We start from the raw sequence: 22,025 nt of genomic DNA on the forward strand, positions 1-22,025 counted from the left end.
TTCGAACTCAGCATAGGACAAGTGGTTTCAGTTCAGTGAAGCTTCTGTCTGCACTGCTGTATCTTACCAATTCACATACCAACTTTCTGCAGCCAGAAAACCAATTCTGGATTTGAGTTTTCCCGTGACAGTGTGGACAGAATGTCATGGGTCGGGGAGACTTACAGTGTTGTAATTCCCCAAGAAGAAAAGACTTCTGCTGGAGGCAGATAGATACTTGAATTCAGAATATAACACTTCAATCCTCTAAGTCTGCAGGAGTTTCCAAAATCTCACTTAGGCTCCCCTTCCAACATGTGTTGCCTGATGCTCTCATGCCCTCCTAAGTTAGATATCTTTTTTTCTGCAGAAAATGCACAAACAACAACAAAGCTTGTTGGTTCTTTATTGGTATCCAATACAGAGGCACAACACAACCGTGAGACTCACTCTAAACAAAGTTCATTCTGATACTTCCCTTTCTTGGTTGACAGTCCACAGTAGTCTGACTCTTGTTTTACATTGTACATCTGATAAAAAGTAATACAGTGCAGGTTGAGGAAAGTCTTCTCTTACATACGTATAAAAAAATCCAAAACTTTTCCTCAAGAAAACAAATGTTTTAAAGTGATGCAGACTGAATTCAAATGCCATCTCCACTACATAATTTACTGAGTCACCTTGAGCAAGTTACTTAACCACTCTGAATCTGTCAACTCAACTGCAAAAGAGGAGAATCATAGAAATGACTATCACAATTGGTTCCTATAATTACAACAGAAGATAATGAACTCAAACTTGCTATGTAAACAAAAACGTGTTCTACAAATATGAGTATTTCCTAGTAGACACATTCTTTTTTTATTACTTAGTAGCCATAGGTCTTTGTTGGGTGTTCAACTCACATGATTACTTTCCACACTGAGCAAGAAATCTATCTTAAACAATTCTCACAGGAGCAACTGAAATACACATTTTCCTTTGGAGTCCCAGTTCTGTTTCAGCAAAGTGTAGCGCAATTTTTCTTTGTAAATGACATGCAATTCACAAGTGAGTTGATTTGCACGTGCCTAGTTGTATCTGTTGTGGATCTTACTATTGCCTAAGGGGCTGGTATCCAGTTTGCAAAAGTTATTACTCAGCTACTTTACAGACTGGGGTTTAAAAAATAATATCTGTTCTGTATGAATGTCTTAAACTTTAATCCCGTTAAAAGGAAAAGCAAAAACAAATCAGTAAATTAGATGGTTAATTCTTTAAACTTGTATCCTTCTTAAAATAAACCTTTATAAGAAAAGCCTGTGTTTTTCCTACAAGCAATGTCTTCAAAAATTAGATTAAAGAAGATGCTTCATCTAAACTTTACTGTAAATGCCTTGTCCCTGAAAAAATGGGATATGAGCTGTACCCTCTGGATAGGAGTTCCTGGAGACCGCCTGCCCTTCGCCCTATAGGGTTTCGGGTGCACTTTACCCTCTACTGAACATCAACTTTGTGTTAATCACTGGGCTAGTTGTGCCAGAGTTGATGTTCCAGGCAACGTTTGCTTAAGATTTAGAAGAACGCAGTTCTTTGTTTAAAAAAAAAAAAATCTGGCTCAGATCTTGGTGGTTTTCAGTCTCCTCTATAATAAGGATAATATTAATTTATATTTCTCTAGAATGGTTCTTGTTCAAACGAAATAATGGGTAAAGAAGTGTTTCATAAACATTTATTTAACTGGGATATCCTGCTAGAATATAAAAAAAGTAGCATGTTGTAAAGATCCTAGAATTGAACATTTCAGTAGACGAAGTTGGTGCTATTTTCCAGAATTGCTTCTGCAAAATCTTTCGTATTAGAGTTGTGTTTTGAATTTTCCTAATTAATTTTTTAAAATAAAGCTTATTAAATCTCAGATGTTCACTATATAAAATTTGGAAAATATAGAAAATTAAACGACACATCAAACCTTCTGCCTTCCGATCCCACCACTCTGAGTTAATTACTGTTGCCATCTTGATGAATTTCTCAGTTGTTTCCACACCTGAAGAAAAGGAGCCGTTCAGGTGAGTGAAATTGGGCCATCATCTCCAATCCCACTGCCAGCTGCTGGTACAAACCGACAGATTGAAATGAGAGGAAGATCAGAAATCTTCAAAACCCAGAAGCAGCAGACGTCTTAACTGTCCTGACACCTCTTATAGTCCGTGTTTGCGGACTAAGAAGCTTGCAATGGCATTAGGGCTCACGGTGCATTTCTGGGCGCTGCTCACTCCTGCTGTCCTTCCAGCCGCACCAGGCGAATTACTATGCATTTCTAATTCGAATATTTTAAACACTCTCTCCAGAACGAGGTTCTTCCAAACACTGTTTAATCAGGTGCGGGACACCTGCCTGCGACTCTGAGCATCTGATTGTCTTTCCCAGTGAATTCGTTCTCACCTCCTGCTGAGCACGCCGGTTCAACACTGGAGGATTAGATTTCTCTCCTCGACTCGGTCCCGCCCCTCCCTTCCTTGAAAGAAGCGGGATAAACGATCAGCCTCGGGCGGGTGTGCAGCCGGGGACCAGAGCGCAGCCCGGTGACCCGAGCGCACGGGGCCCTCGCTGGGCGCCCCCTCCCTCTCCCCGCGCCGCCTCCAGCGCGAGTGACAACGCGCCCTCCGGGCTCGGGAGCGGCGGCGCCGAACGATCCCGGGCAGGGCTCGCTTCGCCGGTGACATCACTCCCGAAGATACTCCCCGCGCTCAGTGCTTGCCTTCGCGCGGCGTCCGTCCATTTGTCCGTTTCCTTCCGTCCGCTGCTGGAGAGGGCTCATCGCCGGCCGGGGCCAGAACCGAGCGACAAGACCCAGAGGAGGAGGGAGAGCGAAGGCAGCGAGGGAAGGAGGCCCCCTCAGGCGACAGCATGCAGTTCAGCCCGGCGCTGTACCTGCTGCCTCTGCTGCCGGCGCTGATCCTCAGCACCAGGTGAGTCCAGGAGCGCGAGGGCTCTGAGCCAAGGGGCGCTGCCGGCAGGTTGGAACTACTGCAGGTCACCTGTGGGGGCCAAGGACAGACACTTCAGCTGTTTACATCCCCCGCCTAAGTTAGAGGGTCCCTCTGTGTTTCGGACTCTGAACATCCTTCCTGCAGAGTAGAGCCGTTTTCTAGTTCTCTCAGCCCTTGGAGAAAGTCTCGGTATTGCTCCCAGTGACAGGACCGAGAGCTTTCCCTTCCAAATACAGCGTGCTTCCCTCCACCCCTACTAGTAGCAAACAGATAACACGCCGTAACAGACCAAAATAAGGAAAGGAGATAGACGGATAGACGGAAGGAATTGTCACCAGGCACTGTCTTTACATTGGAGCTGTCTTAATAACCACAGAGTTTACCTCCTCCCCCAAGAGTGTCTGATGTTAAGGTACAGGGAACCAGAGAAAAACCAGGACTCCCGGAAGACGATAAGCCTGGCATCAAAGTTCCCGGACTTGGGAAGTGGCCTGTTTCAGTGTTTTGAGTAGGCTTAGTGGTAGGCAACTTCATTTGGCCGCCTTGTGAACAGGTCTAGTTAAAGAGCACACAAGGTGATTAAAAGTTAGACGGCCCCCTCAGGGTGCTGATGCAGAGAGCCTCGTCAGAAACAAAGAAGCACTGTACTGGTCAGTGGCCAGAGAGGGGAGTTTAAGCCCCACACAGAGAAGCTGTTTTTAGTGGAGGTTTAAAAGGCAGTGATTGAAAGGAGTTTTGTGACTCCCGCTGTTGATCAAGTCCCAAAGTTGGTGATGGGCTTGCATTCTCCCACAAGAGCAGCACAAAGGTGTACTGTTTCACTGCCCGGGACTAAGCCTTTCTTCTGCATCCCTTAGCATCATATTGGCAGCAACCTCTTTCCCTTGGCTACTATAAAATAAAATAACCCACACAGGATGAGGATCTTTTCAAATCTATGTGAATGGAAACATTATCTGTGCCTCTGATGGAAAATGAAGGGAGAAAATAGGGTTCTATCTAATTCTGAAATTGAGAAGGATGAAGAAAACTCATCTATGAACAATCAGGGCAGTAATCTTCACGATTCCACTCCTCGTCTACACACTCTCTTTCAGGCTCTTGTAACCAGACTTTCCCTCCAGTGTGAGGACTGTTTGATTTGGCACCCCCGTAGGTGATGAACTTAGTCTTTCCTTGCAAACAGAGCCCAGGTGACTTTCCCCGACTAAAATGGAATGTGAGTTGTAGTCATGATTTTCTCCAAGGGTTACTTGTCACTTTAGTTTACGAAATGCAGATGGTTTTAAAATCACTTTGCCTCCCAGTGTCATAATACTTGCTCCAGTTACAGAACCCATGTCATTAGTTGTGGTCAGCTCTAAGCAACTCAGTGCAAATTGTGCATCACAGTTATCCTTTGAAGAGTCTTGCCACTCGCGCTGAACTCTTGTGTTATGCTTTAGTAATTACTTGTGGAGTATTCTAGAAAAAGGAAGTTCTCAAAGTTTGGGCACTTAAGTAGATGCTTGTCAACATATGCATAAAATAATAAATATTTGAACAGTGGAAACCCAGCCCACAGTGATCTTTAAAGACAGTGAAAATCTTCTAAAAGTACATTTGCTTTATAAGGATGTTATAATTTAAGTGACTCAGAAAGCTCCATAGACTGTAGCCTCCAGAGTCTTAGTGTTGGTTATATAAAACAAAGAGCCATCATCAGCCCTTCTATGAAAGTATTAATTTTTATAAGCATAATCTTTTTTAAGTAGTCAACACATTTATTACAAAAAAAAACTAGAATTAGTCATACCTAGTTTAGATATGAAACTTCTGCAATATTGCTCGTATGTGAAAAGTGTGACGGATCTTCTTTAAATTTTGCCTCTTGCCGACTCAACAAAAAGAGCATGCTGGGCTTGAAAAAGTCAAACTTTTCATAATCAGTGGTATGTTTTGCTATTGTGATTACTCTGTAGCAATTTCTTTTACTGGATACCCAGATTACCTTGCAACAGTGAGCAAATCTCAAAATGAATTTGGTACTATCAAGACGTCGTTTTGTGAGAAGAGACTATGTTTTAATGGAGTCTAACAGAAGGCCATTCTCTTTCTCATATTTAAGGGTTCTTGTAGGCTTACAGTTAATATGCTGGTTAGAACCTAAACTGAACAGGTTTGTGAGAACAGTTGCATGAGTAGAGGTGAGCTTATTATCCTGCTGAGAAAAAATGTGTAGCTCAGCCATGACCACCTGTGACAGTGGGTTTTCAAGCCAAAGACTTTTGTTGACTTAGTTTCTTACTCAGTGGTCCTGTTTGTGAAGCAAATGGCATTGCATGTGCTTAGATTGCATTGAACGCATTAGCAAAGGGTTGGCACTTGCTAGATTTTCCTATAGCCTTTGGGTGTTATCACTTGTTTTTAACTGTCAAGTTCTTTTTGAAGTGTGAGGAAGGTGGATCTGAGACTCTTGATGCAAAAATGCATTTGTTTCAATGTCTCTGCTCTGGGCATAGCTCTTTTAATACCTTGCTGCTATCTTTCTAATAGGTCTAAAGTTCAGTTTTGTATTAAGATAAAGCAATGTGCTCACTAAAACAAATGGTGCACCTGAAGAAGCAGAGTTCCTATGTAATGGTATTCTACTCACAGAGATGAAAGCTCAAAAACATTCTGCCTTCTAAATAGGTATTTGTGAACAGCTTTCTGTTTTTGTCTGCTCCTCATCCCCACCTTTTTTTTTATAGCAACTTCAGATTCTGAAGCACAAAAATTCCATCATTTTCACCATAGTGAATAACATCGATGCCCCTCAATCAGACTTACTTCATCTGTCCTGAAAGAAAGCTAAATGCTCAGCTTCAACAATAGCCAAAGATGGTTCTCTGTTTTACTGGTAAACCCCACAGGGTTAAAGAGAGCGGTTTAATTTCCTGATCTATTGTCTCTCTTATTTAGAAAGCACATGTAAATTCAAAAAATTCAAGTTAATGTTATGAATAATGTGGCTAATACAGAAATCCGTTTAACCTGTGCATAAATAAATGTGGGCAAGGAAAGCAAACAGATGTGTTGGTTTAATAGCTTCAGAATAGAATGGCTGTACTTTTTAAGCAGCCTCGTTCTGTAGAAGTATTAAATTGCTGTTCCAAGGCAGGCAGCAATTCACTTCAGAAAGAAGTAGTGTAGGCATTGAAAGGAATGGTAGGGTGAGAAACTCTTTAGAAGTGCTTGCTGAAAAGGGCCCCATGGCATGCTGGAGAAGGCTTGTGCTTTCGTCCGCTGAACCTCTGTTCCTTTATGCTGTGATTCTCCTCTTGATGCCTTTGGTTTGTTGAGTTTTAAATGACTTAATGGGGAGAGGAGCATGGCATGGGTGGAGTGAAGGTCTTCTGACTTCTGGTGGTTTTCCGTCAAGCAAGAACTTTAAGCAGATGGTCGGTTAGAGTCTTCCCAATAGGAGTCACCTCAGAGGTCTCTCCTGGGCCCTCTGATCAGCAGTCACACCACCTGTTTACTGTGGAATCTATTTTTAGACAATACTATATACTGAAGATGCCCCAGGCTCCTATTCGCTCTGTGCCTTAACCTAACCACAGAGTCAAGTTGATGTACAGGATAAAGGAAAGATAAGAGCCACAATAAGGACACAATAAGCATCCAAGAGTTTTATTTTTAAGCAGATAAATTTGATGTAGGAAGCAGTCTTACTTTAACCCCCCCAATTGATCAGAGGTGACCTGGGTAGTTTTCTCAAGCCCTGCACACAGTGAGTGTTGTCCCACACACACCTTTGTATGACCGTACAGACATTCGTTTGTGATAAGAATTGCACCATTCTGTGTAATCGAATTAGAGAAATGTCTTTTCTAGGCTAAGAAGATATTAACAAGAAAATGTTTTGATTTTCCAGATTTCAATTCTGGACCTTATGTGCCTATTTCTGATAGCAGTTTTTAAAATGACACATTTCGGGATTACTTTTGTGGATTAAATTTTCCCTATAACTAATGAAAGAGACCCCTCAAACACTTCATGATTTAACTGTGCAATTGTCCCACACCAAACTCCATGTAATTGAAAGAAAGAACTTGACCTCCCAACCAGGAAGCAAAAATCACTGACACCACTGAGGGGATGTGGCTCTCATGAAATGATGTTTTCTCATGTGTGTTACAAGAGTGTTTGCATGGGGTGTGCGTGCATGCGCCTGTTTTGGACTGACTTCTAGAGGAAAATCCCTTTAATATATAGGGCTAAATAATTTAAGTAGCCTGGTTAAACAGATAATGTTTAATATTAAGTTTTCTTCTCTGGAAAACCCAAAAATCCATTTGAACTTGTGTTCATAACCTTTAGAAATGTCTTTGATGTTCTCATTATCACGCATTAAAAGTGTGCCTGCAATGAGTTGGTTATTGCATAAGGCATCAGAGCAATAAAATAATCTATTAGTTACAAATGCATGTTCTCATAATCTGGTCATGTACAGAAATAATTACATATAAGACAAAATTGGATAAATAAGAACTACAAAATTTTTAAACAAAGTTCTAAGTGTCTATAAAGGAAAGAGTGAATAATGGCAGTTAAGGAGTTTGAGAAGTAACTTCTGCTTTTCAAGGACAGTGAGAGAAATGATATTTTGTAGTCAACTTTAATATCATGTAACACTTGTTGGCGGTGCGCTCTTGGGTGAATTGCATATCCTTTCCCTCCAGTTTTCTCAGGTAGAAAATAGGACTACTTATAGAACATACCAGAGAGGGTTGTGGTAACAACTGAATGAATTCATCTAGGAAAAGAGTTTACCCTAGCTCCTGGAGCACAGAAAGTGCTCAAGAGGGGTTAGCCTTTGCAACTATTACTATGTTGTTTTTATCATTTTCATGAAATCTTTGTATAATGTGATTGATCTAGCCATAGAGAATAAATGAAAACTTGGATACAAATCAATTGGTGACACAAAATTCTTGAGAATGACAGTCATCATCCAAAAGAAAGAAAAGATTAGCAAAGAAGAGAAGAAGCAGGAGAAGTAATGAGAGTTACGTGGTAACTAGGCTGGTTCTTTCAAAAGTGTTTTGGTGGCAGAGTGCCTGGATGGTGCCATGCACTTTGGTAAGCACCAAGGAAAATTATGATATTTAATTTTATCATATAGAATATGATTTAGCACAAAAGTATATATTTAGCTACTTAACTTGTACATATATTTAAAATTTAATTGCATTTATAGTGCATAAATCATAAGACCAAATCAAAGCCCTGAGCACAGGTGTCAATGAACAAAAAGGGATGCTTTCAAACTACATGAGCAGGGTTGATATAAAAGTTCTAAAACTTTATTTTCTACTTGTTAATCCATTTCGTCATCTATTAACAATCTATAAAAGCTGCAAAAATTTGGAAAAATTAAGAGAAAAAAGATGACATTGAGGTTTTTCTTTCTAGTATGGAGAACAGTTTGGGAACCACCAATATAGAAGCCCAACTGTTATGTCTTAAGAATCATCACATGAAAGGGATGTGCTACTGAACCGGTTTTGTAAACAACCTTACAGATCGTCTGGCCTCAACTAGTTCGCACATATTTTGTCATAAACTCTTCATAGTTGTGCCATCAAATTTTCACCATTACATGAAAAAGATATATATTTTGCCATAGATTATTGATGTGTATAAATCTGTGAATGTGTGTTGATGTCTGTCAGTGGAGTGGATCATAGAACCGGGTATGATTTGCTGCTAAGGGGAAATAAAAGGCATGGATTATGTTAAGTCTGCATCAGAGAAAGGGCACGTGTTTGCCGAGACATCTAAGAACTTTGCTTCATGATTATAGGAGGCAAAGAGATATCGAAAGTAGACCATTCTGTTCAGCCACAAGCTGAAGGTCGAGCAAGTAAGCAGTGTACCCTGAGAGGGCCTTCCTGAACACTAGCAGACATCATGGGTAGACATCATAGCAGACTACATAGGTAGTGATTGTGCTGCAATTACGTCTGACATGTTTGGTGTCACTGTGGAGTGTACTGCAAAGAGCCTGTTATTGGGAAGCATGCCGTGAATGCGAAGCTGTGTTCTCATCTGAAGCCCTCATTCTAGAGATGAGAAAACTGAGGTCTAAAGTGACTGAGACTTGCCTAAGGCCACAGAGGGAAACCAAAACAAGAACCTAGAAATTTCCGCAGTGCTCCTTCTGTTTTAGTGTGTGACTGCTCTCCGTGACATATCTCTTCAGTAATCAAGCCACATTTGTATAGTTGCTGCTTACCTTAAATCTGGAATTATCCTGATTATTACGGAGTAGAAAGTAATTTTAAAACAAATTCTCTGACCACATGTAATCATGATAGAACAACAGGTTATGGTCAAAGGGAATTACAGTAACGAGGAGTTGAACACCATTGGTTTGCCTTTATTCAGTTGTTTTTTGAAGAGTGAGCTGGCCTAGAAAAAGATTCCAGGTCATTTTCAAGACCCAAAGCAGAGTGTCATTAATGAGTTCTCACCTGTGCACAGATTACCCCTCCAGAGATACACCTATAATGGTTCCTGTTGATCTTTCACTTCTATTATAAGGTGATATTTTTGGTGCCTTTGGATCTTTTCATTGAAACTATTTCTATAAATGTAGTTCCAGCTAGACATTTGCTATTAAATTTACGCTACAGTGGTGTAGTATTGTTCAATGGGCAGCAAACTTAACCATCTTACAAAGATGAGTTCCAAAATCTGTTCACATCCAGCTTTAATGTGTAGTGACATTACAGTTCATTTGGTTTATGTTTCTCTACACTTTCATCATAGCCTGTGAGCAATTTATGGTTATGTAACAATTTTAGGGTTAGGTGATCATAGATTTCATCCTATACATTCAAATCATAAGCTCTTTGCCTTTGCGTAGGTTTCTTAACCACTCCGAGACTTAAATTTCTCATCTATAAAATGGAAAATAATAATGTCCAGCACATAGGGCCATTTGGATTGAGGGGAATGTATTTAAGCTCTATCACAGGGCATGCACATAACTGTACTTTGTAGTCCCTCAGAAAATCCTAAGACATGTGCACTATTACTATGCATAGAGATTACAGTTTAGTGTGTTGATTTTTTATATTGGATATCTCGAGCAATCAACATTTAATTTAATTATTTTATTAAAATTCGAAATAAATCAATTCCTTAAAGACTTTGAAAGTTTTTGACTGTTACAGCCAAAATAATAAAATTATGTTTTATTTTCTGATAAGATTCTGCTGGGGGCAGGGTGGGGAGGGAATTGAGCCCAGTGGATGACCCTTAGAAAAAAAATGGAACAGAAAAGGTGCAATGACTTTCTCTCTTCCAAAGTAGTCCTTGAAGCTGAGCTAAGGCATGGACGAGAGCTAATGCAGGTTCTGGGCCAGCCTTCAGCACGTGTCCCTGTGGAGGGTGGTACTTTCTGTGACTTCCTCCTGCCTATCCTCAAGAGGGTTATGAGAGTTTCTAATTTCCCCTCTTCAGGCTCTGATTCAAACCATAAGTCTGAGAATCTAGAAGCACTTACTACACAGTAGGTAGCTGATTAAAGGGGTGGGGTTACAGGAAATCTTTGACCTGTCAAATCAGTTAAATCCAAAGAATGTGGAATCAGACTTTGGATTAGCCTTACTAGCTACATGACTTTAGAAATGTGGAGTAACATCTCCTAGTCACATTTTTTCTCATCAATAAAAAGCTGTTAACAATGCCTCTCTCCTATGTTTGTCAAGAGGATTGAATAAGCTAATGTATATAAAGAATAGTGTCTAGCACAGAGAAAGACAGCTCAATGTATTGCCATTCTTTTTTTTTTTTTCTGCTTTATCTCCCCAACCCGCCCCCCCCCCATACACAGTTGTATATCTAAGTTGCAGGTCCTTCTAGTTGTGTATTGTCATTCTTATATTATCTGATTGAAAGGATTGAGAGATTTTGCCCTACCGAGTGTACTTGCATTTCAGAAAGAGTGGTCTTTAATAAAAACTTACCTCATACCAACATAGACAAGACAAAAGTGTTGTGAAGAGATTTTGGAGCTCGGCCCTATCCTCCCTTATTACAGATAAAAAAAACTGAATGGACAATGTGTTTTTTCTCCAAGTTCATGCAGATAATTTGAGGCCAATGTGATAGCCATTTCTGGATCATCCTAACAAATATCAGTTAGAAACACTGATTTAAACATCTGTAATTTCCTCAAGAAAAATAAAGGAAACCAATGTGACTTGACCTAGCTTCTATTTTGTGTCTGAAAGCTCGAAATTATGTCACTAATCTGGTTAAACATTAAATATAGTTCTTAAAATTACATTACAATAATATCACATTCATGTCTTTAAAGAAGGTTCATTTTTCGAGTTTACCTAAAGATGGCAGGTCCAGACTAGGACAGGGCAAACACCAACAAGCCTTTGGACAAGTGGAGAGTTCTGGACTTTTATAATTAAGGGGCCTTTCAATGGGGTAAGATTGGTCACACCTCCAAAGAAAGATGGAGAAGGGGCTGCCATGGCAGAGGGGAATGAGAAACCTAGCACACTTTGAATGCTGTGTGCTAAGTACTCAACTGAGTGCTTAACTTGAGCCTTCCTGTTTCTGCTGCTTTTTTTGTTATTTTGTTCTGAATTTGCTCTTTTTTAATGCTTGCTGTCATTCATTGCTGGTCTTTGCAGTAAACTAAGCTCTTAACATTGAGCAGGAAAGAGGAGGAAAAGAACTCTGAATTATAAAGGAAACAAGAAAATGCGTGAAAAATTGAAGTGACATGTTGGCAAGAAGCAGATATGGTTGAGGAAGCTTTATATTGTTGATAGTATGTAGCTTTTTCCTTGAGATGCCACAAAGTGAAATGTGAGCTCATTCTACAACTAAGTTCACATAAACAATGGGGGCAAATTGTTCTTTTTCTGACACTACAATTTAGAAAAATATTGAAAGCTATTGAATCCCTTTTGTGCATTGTATGTATGTCTTTATTTCATCTGGTCATTTTTATGCAACACGGAAATTGTAAATTCAACCAGTATTTTTGAGGACTAATTATTGCCCTGGCAGTTGCTAGAAGCTTACTTTCTGTCACTTAATGCTTACTTCCTGGCAACACATTATACTTATTATATATGTTTTATCATGAGGGACACTGAGTTTTGGACACAGTAAATGATTAGCCCATATTCTCCCAGCTGGAAAGTGGTCAGATCCTAGCTCATCATTTCTGAGAACTGCTTTATGAATGAAACTTCAGCACTGCTGGTAGAATCTAATCTCTGTGTAAATACACACTGAAGAAACATAATAACGTATAATACAAATACAAATGCTGAAAGTAAGCCATGTCGGCAAATAACTGTATGTTTTCATGAGGTGGGAGAGGCTACACTGAAAGTATACTTAAAATAAATCATCCAAAGAAACTCATTAGTTTTAAGACCGCCAAATACATACCTTTATTATAAAGACAGAAGTTTGGCAGCTAATTTCACTATTTCTATGTGGAAAACCTAGATGCCCTCAGATCAATGTTTCTCCAAGTGCATTCCTCAGAGACCTAAATCAGAATCTCCTAATATGCCTGTTAAAAAGGCAACTTCCTGGTCCCCACCCTAGCCATATTAGATTAGATTCTCTGGGGAAAGGGCCAGAGCATTTTCATTTTAACATAGAATTTGCTTCCTGTGTGCATGACAGCTTGGAAACCACTGCTCTAATGTTTAAGAACTAGAGGGTCTGGAACATCTTGATCTCCTTGGCAGTTACAGTGTGGACATTGCGGCTCAGTTCAGGAAGATGGAAAGATGATGGCAAAAATCACACCTAGTTTCACATGTATACAAGTAAATTTAATAAGTGAATATCTTGTTATGTACCAGGCTGCATTTCTCAGTAAAGTTACACGAAAATACTTCTCTGCCTCATGTATCTTTCTGCAAATGGCTGAGAAAATGCCCAAATAAACTAAATGGTATAAAACTATATGACGTGGATTTATCAGGGGGCATCCTCTGTTTAGAAAGTACTTGACAGCAAGGTGAGATCTTACAGATAACACTGAGAAGAATGAAATCTTAACTCCACCTTCCCCCTTGAGTTCATCACAAAAGTTATATGAGAATGAGGCAATGAAAACCAAGACCTGCACGTGAGGCTGTATCAGTGCTTGCTGTTTTCTACTTAGGGAAGGAAATCTGAGTGTTCAGCCCAAGTAGAAGTAATAATTAGCCTGCTAAAAATGAAAGTTTTGACTCATCCCTTTCCATCCCCCCCCAATTAACAGCAGTTGGTTTGGCATGATGTGGAAAAACAATTTTTTTGGATGAATTTCTTGTATTAAACAGAACGTTCGACTATACCAGCCATATTGACTCAGGTCTTTTCTTCTCTACAGTATCAGTTAGTTCTTGTGGAATAACAAAGAAAAGAAGCAAAAGATGCTCAGATAATAAATAATAGCTAACAATCATATAAGACTGTAAACCAGGTTAATCCTTACAATAAACTTGTGAGGTGACTACTGATGTTGCCTCCACGTTATATGTGTGGAAACTAAGACCCAGGGGTTAGATTCCTTGCCCAAAGTTATAAACTGGTGAGTAGTGGATTCTAAATTCAAACACTAAATAATGCTAGAGCCACGCTCTTACTCACTGTGCTACAGCGCCTCCTAGTGTGTGATGTGGAGACTGGAATGAGCCTGTGTCGGCTGTGCCAGCCTCAGTTGCGCTCTGATTTATGGTGAGAAGGAGAAGAACGTAGCTTCCTCCCAGGTCTCCTCTAAGCTTATAACTAAATATGACAGAAGATCCTTTCTTTAAAGTGCTAACTAAAATGATGTTTATTTTGTTTTTTATTGCGAAGGAAAAATAATCAGATATTTGCTTGCTACTGTCTTTATTTGTGGATATTATTTTCCAAAGTCACACCAGTGAACTACAGCGTTCCACCGCCTGGCTCCAGATGGCCCTTGAATGTTCGCTGTGGGTTTGGGAACATGTGGCAGGAATCAGGCTGACCTGCGTCTACCTGCAGCTCAGCCCCTTCCACCCGTGTGACCCTAGGTAGCCATCCCAACTGCTCCGACACATAAATTAATTTTTAAAATTTGTAACGTTTGTTAAAGGTGATTGTTTTCTGTGTGTAAGAATTATACTACACAGTTCTCTCGGGTTACTTTAATGCTTTTTCGTACTTCATAAAGGTACGATTTTATAGTTTAGGACATTAAGAATTAGAGAAGTTAATAAACCTGAGGTTACAAAATTACTAAAAGGTAGAGGCAGAATTTGAACCCATGATTTGATAGTTGTAAGCCTCAGGGTCAGAGTGCTCAGACAAAGTTCACACTAACGTACGTGGTGTCAAGCGCTGGGGAAGTAACTCAGAAACAGGAGAGCTGATGAGAGCCGCGTGCAGGCTAGTGTACAAACAGACTCGTGTCATACCTGCCCATGGCCATGCGAGCCAGGGGTCAGTGCACAGCAGCCTTATGCCCCGTTTGTATGCAAACCTCCACCACATTCCCATATGGGAAATAGCCTCACCTTTTCTTTGACAGATGTGAAAAGCAACAGAGTCATCATTTGAACTCAGTCTAGCGTGAAACCTGACCACTTAATAATAATGATAATAGCAGCAGCTAGCTTTTCCTTAGGAAGTTTAAATACTGTTGTTTTACTGGAACTGCACTTGCATTGGTGGCCAGAAGATGGCACTGTGAAGTCCTAAGTACGGTACAGTCATCTCAGCTCTAGATTGAGCCCATTTATAGACTGACACATTCATCTCAAAATTGATATGTAAAAAAAATTGGCTTGATTTCATGTCAAAATAATTAACATAGAGATATATGTATGTGTATACATATTTATGTGTATATATACACATGTGTATATAATATATACTGTATAGTTTACATAATACATATTATATACAATTTTACTTCATTATATGCATATCTATGTATATATTACAAATAGATATTTTACAGTCTTCTGAGAACTTATCTTTGAAAATAAGCTTTGGTTGGTAACACAGTCCTGTTAGCTTGGTCCCATTCATCACTACAGTGATTCCTATACGTCCACTTTCCTCCCTAAGGGGAATTGGACCTGGTACCCATCTCCCCTGTGTACTCCTTTACTCAAGTGACATATTGAAATAACTCTAAAGGACAGACTTGAAGGAAAGTATGGATTATGTGAGAGAGATAATAATATCTGACACTTTTATAGTATTTACATTTTAATTTTCATACGTCGTCCTTATTTGCACATCATCCTGTGTAGTAATTAGTAACAATCCATTTTCATAGATGAGGAGACCTTTAGTAACCACAGCTGGGTGGCCCAGCCCCTGGAGTCTGAGTTCCACTTTTTCAACTCCAGCTACCTTAGGACCTAGAAAGTCAGAGTATAAAGGAGGCAGACTTATCTTGTCTTAGTCTGGTTGGGCTGCTATAACAGAATAGTCTAGACTGGGTGGCTTAAGCAACAAACGTTTGTTTCTCACAGTACTGGAGGCTGGGAATGCCAAGATCAAGGTACCAGCAGATCTAGTGTCTATGAGAGCACTCTTCCGGGTTTGCAGACTACAGTCTTCTGGCATTTGCTCAAATTCTCCCCCTTGCAAAGAATCTTCCCTCAGGAAGAAAAAAAAAAAGGTTGAAGAAATTTCTCTGTATAGTTTTCTCAAACCGGAAGAGGGATGCCATGGTTATGTGACAGTGTGATTGGAATAATGGGTGATAGGTATGAGGCTGACCAGGCAAAGAGGTCAACCAAGATGGTGCTGGAAGCTAAGGAAGAGGCCGAGGGGCCAGATGTCTCCAGAGTTATTGAGGATGCAGTGGTGGTCTCAGGCTGAGAAACCAAAAGATGGTGGCAAAATATTGGTGGTATAACCTTCAAGAACCTTCTCAGAATCATGACATTTCAGGTCTCAATAGGTCTTTACTTTTTACTCCAGCCCTTCATTTTATAAATGTATAAATTGAGCCTCCTAGATGTCAAGTAACTTATCAAAAGTGATACAAATATATAATTGCATAATCAAGACAAGGGGGAAAAGCAAACAATAATACTCAGACATATTTTATTGTCAACCCAGCATCAGTCTTTCATAAAAATCGAGAGAACTTCATCATAATCATAAGCTGAACTAACCAATGCAAAGCTTTCTGGAAAAAAACAATAAATGAATTATTAGGGAGGTTTTCATTTCAAATGTCTACATTGTTCTTTAACATAAATGTAAATGTTACAGAAACCACAAAGACTTCGAGTTCTTACTTGGTTCCTAACACTTACCGCAAAGTTGAACATTAGTTTATACATAATAAATATAACTTGATTTGTCAAAATGGGTCTTTTACTTTCTAATGTTTCCTCTTATCTGGCGTAGTTTTATTCTGAGTCTCTGTTTTTCTTTATTATTATTTTAACAAAATAGATGGTGATGTTTCTTGCCACCTGAAATATTAACACGTTTTTTTTCAGTTGATGGAGACAAGCTAACATCACAAAATTCTCTTAAGAGAATGAAAATTGTATTTCTTGACATGCAAATAACCAAAAATGAAGTCACTTTTGTCTGCTTTCAAATTCACAAAAGATTTGATCATGTCTGAACTAGAAACATCTATACATGAAAGAAAATCTACAGAGTCATAAGACAGTCATGATCCTGTAGTAATCATTGGTAAAGTTTTATTTTTATAATCAATGTAGCAAGCAAGAGGAAGAAATGGACAGGATTTGTCTTGGGCCAACAACTATGTCTTAAAGTACTTTGAGATATTAGGAAAACATAAATTTATCAATAGCCACTTTCTAACCATGTTTCCATTGTGATTGTCTCTTTAAAGAATTGAAAGTATAAAGATTATTCTTTTTGCATATGCTCAGGACCTGTGTAATACAAGACCCATGTGGTTTCGTCTGTGGCTCCTCTCGGTCCAGCATCCCTTACAGCTACAATAAGTTGCAGGATCAGGATTTGGACCCTAGACTCTGATTCCAACGCCTGGGTTGTATCATGGAAAATCAGTGGATGAATCCTATTACTATCAAGCAAAGGCTAAATTCTGGTAGAAATGCTTGAATTGTTCCTTCAGGAAATCACCAGCTTTTGTCTACCCATAACCTTTCAGGCACTGAATGTGGAGAGTGTTTATCCCAAAGAAGTGATGACAAGTTGATGGGCTGGAAAAATAAGAGTTGCCAGGTAGAATGCTAAGCGGAGGACCCAGTGAGAATGGACCTGATTTAGTGTTTTGATGTGTGCCTGCATAGTACATTCTGCAAGTAGAGTAAGGATTCCTTGGCTGCATTTTGTAATAGGAAGCATATCTGGGGAAAAAAACCAGACCTTTGGAAAATAGGATTTTAAAAAGATGAGTGGAGAGCACAGCGCCCATAAGCGGGCGCCTGTGGTGCATCCCTGGCGTTAAGCGAGAGTTTGTGGAAGAGGAGTCTGGGTTGGTGGGAGAGAATCCTCTACTGAATGCAGAATGACTGCTTTCTGCTGTTTTTGTGTTTTTTTCTGGCAATAAAAAGAACATACAAGACCAACTGGCAGAAAGAGGGAGATAAATATTTGGTGATGATAGGTCCCTTATTCCTCATTCATGGTGAAGCTGAGAGTATAGTAACAGGAGAACAATGGATTCAGAATAAGCTGAGCGACCCTGAGCAAATCAACAGACTCCCCTATGTCAGGGGAGCGCAGAAGCGGGCAGCTCCGAGGGACTGCAGCACAGATGAGGAAGGATGCTGTGGTCTTAGGGAAAATGCATAGTAAGATCACACCCTTGCTTCCCTCTGGCCCATCTCTCAACTGGATGATTATGAATTTCACTTTGTGGGGGATGGTCTGGTGCTGTCTTTATATGGAGCCAGATGGATTTGTGCTGTTTATGCAAAGAAAATTATTAACATAATTCTGTGGATAGATTTTGGGTCCTTTTTTTTGGTTTTGGATGCTCTCAAGGATGAGGAGATGAGTTATAACAGCACGGAGTATTACATGAAACTAACTATGAGGGCAATTTTTAAAATAATTCTCCCCACTGGTGTTGGAGAAAGCAATAGTGTGGAATCAGTTCCTCAGAGGAGAACAATTCTGTTGGAGTGGCCTAGCTCAAGGAAAGCCAGCTTCACAAAACTAAGGCACGGTGGGACAGGCTTATACTATTTAGGGTTGAACCTAAAAGCTGAGTTTTCATACAACTTTGGGTCAGCACTTCCAAAGAGGAGAGTGAATTATTATTAGTAAGATAAAAAGTTGTAGTGAACCATCAGTGTCATTAAGACTTTTCTGCTGATTTGAGCTCTGAACGCTTAAAGCGAAGGATGCTGAGAGGTCAATTAGGCGCTGTTTCCCAGCTCTTTGGGTAGAGACTACAGCCAGGAAGCCTGTCATAAATTCTTGGAAATTAACCCAATTAACCCAGGGCCTCTGTCACAGGGGTTGTATATTCATCCAGAATTTTCTTCCTCCTGGAGCAGATTATGGAATCATCTACTGTGCCCAGTCGCCCAGGACATGTGACATAAGGGGAGGGAGGTGGAGACTCATCCTGGAGAGGCCACATCTTCCATAACTTATTCTCCTCCTACAGGGGACGGTGTCCTGAACCAGAGGAACCCAAGCTATAAATGACACTTTTGGCAACCAGCAAGAGTAATAACTTGGCAGCTGGTTGGTTTAATGGCAAATAGGAATATGTAAATTAATTCAATTAAGAGTTACTAAGAATCTGATCTATGCCAGGAAATAATGATAAGTTCTTGGGAGCCCAGATACATAAGAAATGGACCCTTTAGGGCCAGCTCTGGTGGCCTAGTGGTTAAAGTTCAGTGGGCTCCACTTCAGTGGCCCAGGTTTGGTTCCCAGGCATGGACCTACACCACTCGTCTTTGGTGACCATGCTGTGGCAGTGGCTCACATACAAAATAGAAGAAGATTGGCAACAGATGTTAGCTCAGGGTGAATCTTCCTCAACAAAAGAAGAAAAGAAAGAAAGAAAGAAAAAAATTTACCCCTTATGAAATATGAGGGAGACCAAATGTCCACACAAAAGAGTGAAGTTCCCCACCTCTGGGAATAGAGAGGAGAGAGTTTTGGAAGGTGTCGCAGAAGTAGATGACTTTTCTGTGGGTTTCAACACTTAGGGGGATGTTTTCAGGCGAAAATTTTCTTAGGAAAATAAATTCTAGGAAGAGAACAGAAATTTGTAAAGGCACCAAGGTTAATAAGAATAATTTAAGAATTCAAAGTCATGGCTTATAAGCAGAACAGTTAGAAGTTAGGGGAAAATAGATGGGCACTTTGCCCATCTTCCATACTACAAAAAAAATCCCCCTTTTGTGGTTATATAAATTTGGATTAAAACTTGTCATGTAAATGAAATTTATGTGACTTGAGCAGCCAAAGCAAATTCTACATTAAGAGTTTATATATAACTAATGTATTGTGACTAATGTATTATCACTATCGACAAACACAATTTTATAATTTTCAAATACGAGTAGGATGCTTTCCTGGGTTCACAAAGAAATAAGACAGACCTGCCTTTCCATCAGGCACTACATCCACACATACACACGCACACACAAACACATACATGCTGCATCTTCAGCCCCCTATGCAATTGTGTGATACTTGCATCAGGTGCAGTCTTACCTGTGTGAGGATATAGGTGGGTCAAAAAGTCCTCAAGATTAAGTTCCTACCTCCATAAAAGAAGGGCAAAATTAGAGAGAATGCAGCAAGCAGGGGAAATAATACAAGGAGTCCACGTTCCAGGGAACTGACAAGATATCAATTCAACCCAACATCCAACGTTAGCACGTACAAGGGGTATACAGTGCGATGGATTTTAGAGGCTATAGTGCATCTTCTTTGTGCCTGGCCCAGATTCTCTTCACTAGGAGTACCCCCATCCTCAAGTTGCTGTTTTGGCTCCCAATGGTCAACAAATGCCTATCTCCAGAAAAATGGCCTTGAGCATAATGAGATTCTTCCCCCAACCCTGAGTTTTATTCACCTTCTCTTTCAGCAACACGCTGTCCCATCCCTAACCACCCCCACCCCCACCGTGAGGGTCCCTCCCCCAACCCCTGAATATTATCTATTCCCTATTTCACCCACTCTGGTGCCTGTCTCAGCCTCTTTCCCCATCTCTGGGTATTATGCACCCTCTCCCCCCGCGACCTCCTTGCCACCCACCCCCACAGTCAGCAACCATGTGTCTGACTGACATGCAGGCAAAAATGGAATGCCCCTGCCTCTGTGGTGCAGTGGTGCCCCAGAGCTCCCCTCAGGAGCAGATGAAGCGAGTCTGCTGCCCAGACTATCATGTTTTCTTTTCACCTCCTTTTGAAAGGAAGCCCCTCTTCCTTTCCTTCCTTTACCTTAGGAAAACTGACCTAAGACAGAGGTTGATCCACTCGAGTTTGACTCCCAGTCTCCTAATTAGGTGACCTGAAAATGTTGAAAATTGCTTTTGGTAGAGTTGGTTTCATTTGAATTAGGAGAATAACCAGTCTCAAAGTCCTGATGTGAAGATTAACAGATACCAGCTTTAAAACGCCCGGCACTGATATATGCTTAATATATGCTACTTTCCTTTGCCATTCAATTTTGGAAATGAATGCAAAACCTAAAGCTATTTCTATGGAATGGAGGAGGTTGTGTGAATCTGAAATTCTGTGACCCCTCAAGGCGGAGGAAGCTCTTGTGAGGCAATCCATGCTCCAGAGCACTCTGTGTGGCTTTTTCTTTGTCCGGGGTTGATAATTTCTTATTGCCATATATATTATTTTCTTTTGTAATCCTTCCTAATACAAAATATAGAGTTTTTTAAAATGATGTTTTCTGTGGAAACTTATTTGAAAAAGGCAGTTGCCTATCCAAGGAATTATTATTAAATGTTAAGAATAGTATATGTAAGGATTATCTTTTATGTTAAAAACTTGACCCTATTTCTTCAATTTCATATTTACTTTTTCTTACATATCTCAACAACGACTCCCAAAATATCAATCATTTCAATGAGGGCGTTAATTGCATCATTTGCATAGCTTTAATTTAATTATTTGAGCCAATTTCTATAATTTATTTCTTTAAAAGATTCATTTAAAAACGTTGAATTTATCAGATGCTGTTTCAGGTAGTTAAAAGAGAATTTAATCTTGACCTACTGAGAAGTGACTTTATGTTTTTGCTCACAGTTATTTTCATGTTGCGTCTGAAGAAAGAAAAAAACTCCTTTAAGTGTCTAACACTCCTGCTGTATAAGATGCCCTTTTTAATTATATCAAAGCCCTGCCTTTTTATCACTGAGAAAATAACTTCCTTCCCATAAAATAACAATTTTCTTCATCATTTGGTTTTTAAAGTGACATATTCCAGGAATTGTTTCTAAAATGTGGGCTATTTAACACTTTTTATCCATTAAAGTTGTACTGACTTGGGAAATGAAATGTTTTAGGGGAAATAATTCTTTGAGATGGAGGGACTAAACGTCCTTCAATTCATCATGCTTTATTAAGGAATAAGATAATAATAAATAATAACAGAGAATAATTAGACAGCACTTATGTGTTACATATTACCTCACCTAATCTGTTTTGCCTAATTCAATGAATTTCTTACGTACAATGTATGGACGAGTACACTAAGGCTTCGGCAAGGTAAGAGACTTGCTCAGCTGGTCGGCTGGTCAATGGTGGACCAAGAATTCAAGCCCAGGGCTGTCTGAACCTGAAGTCTAGGTTCTTTATCACTTTAGTCATAACTGTTAAAGTCCTTTGATTCTTTTGAAGAAAAATTTAATATTAACATTCTCTCTTTACAGTTTGGCCGAACACAAAATAAACAGCTATCTGACACATATTATCCTTTCTATAAATCCTCAGGGAGAAATCTGAATTCACTTCATTTTAGTGTGGGTTTTAAACACCTATCTCTCTGTCTCTGTCTCTGTATCTCTTTCTCTAGATCTCTCTCCCATTTTCTCTCTCCCTCCTGGGTTCCAGCTCTGGCAAAGGGAACCCCACTCCACAA

General features: G+C 39.8%; 1 protein-coding gene and 1 long non-coding RNA gene across 4 annotated transcripts in view; one reads left to right on the plus strand and one right to left on the minus strand.

Annotated features, from left to right (window-relative positions):
• Positions 1-371: 371 nt before the first annotated feature.
• On the minus strand, positions 372-3,508 carry LOC139041161 (uncharacterized). Its single transcript, XR_011495961.1, has 2 exons — positions 3,335-3,508; positions 372-2,999 (listed from the first exon to the last, which is right to left on the minus strand). It is a non-coding gene; the product is annotated as an uncharacterized lncRNA (long non-coding RNA).
• LUZP2 (leucine zipper protein 2) overlaps positions 2,229-22,025 on the plus strand; it is a 459,231-nt gene continuing 439,434 nt past the window's right edge. The window contains exon 1 of one of the 3 annotated variants that reach the window (XM_014848672.3): positions 2,229-2,930. In XM_014848672.3, coding sequence (XP_014704158.1) covers positions 2,869-2,930 — 62 coding nt within the window. In that variant the 5' untranslated portion in view covers positions 2,229-2,868. The remainder of the gene's footprint in view (positions 2,931-22,025) is intronic. The other 2 variants (XM_014848664.3, XM_070491364.1) reach the window with 2 other exon arrangements.

This window comes from Equus asinus, chromosome 20, assembly GCF_041296235.1.
Source record: "Equus asinus isolate D_3611 breed Donkey chromosome 20, EquAss-T2T_v2, whole genome shotgun sequence".
NCBI classification, from domain to species: Eukaryota; Metazoa; Chordata; class Mammalia; order Perissodactyla; family Equidae; genus Equus; species Equus asinus.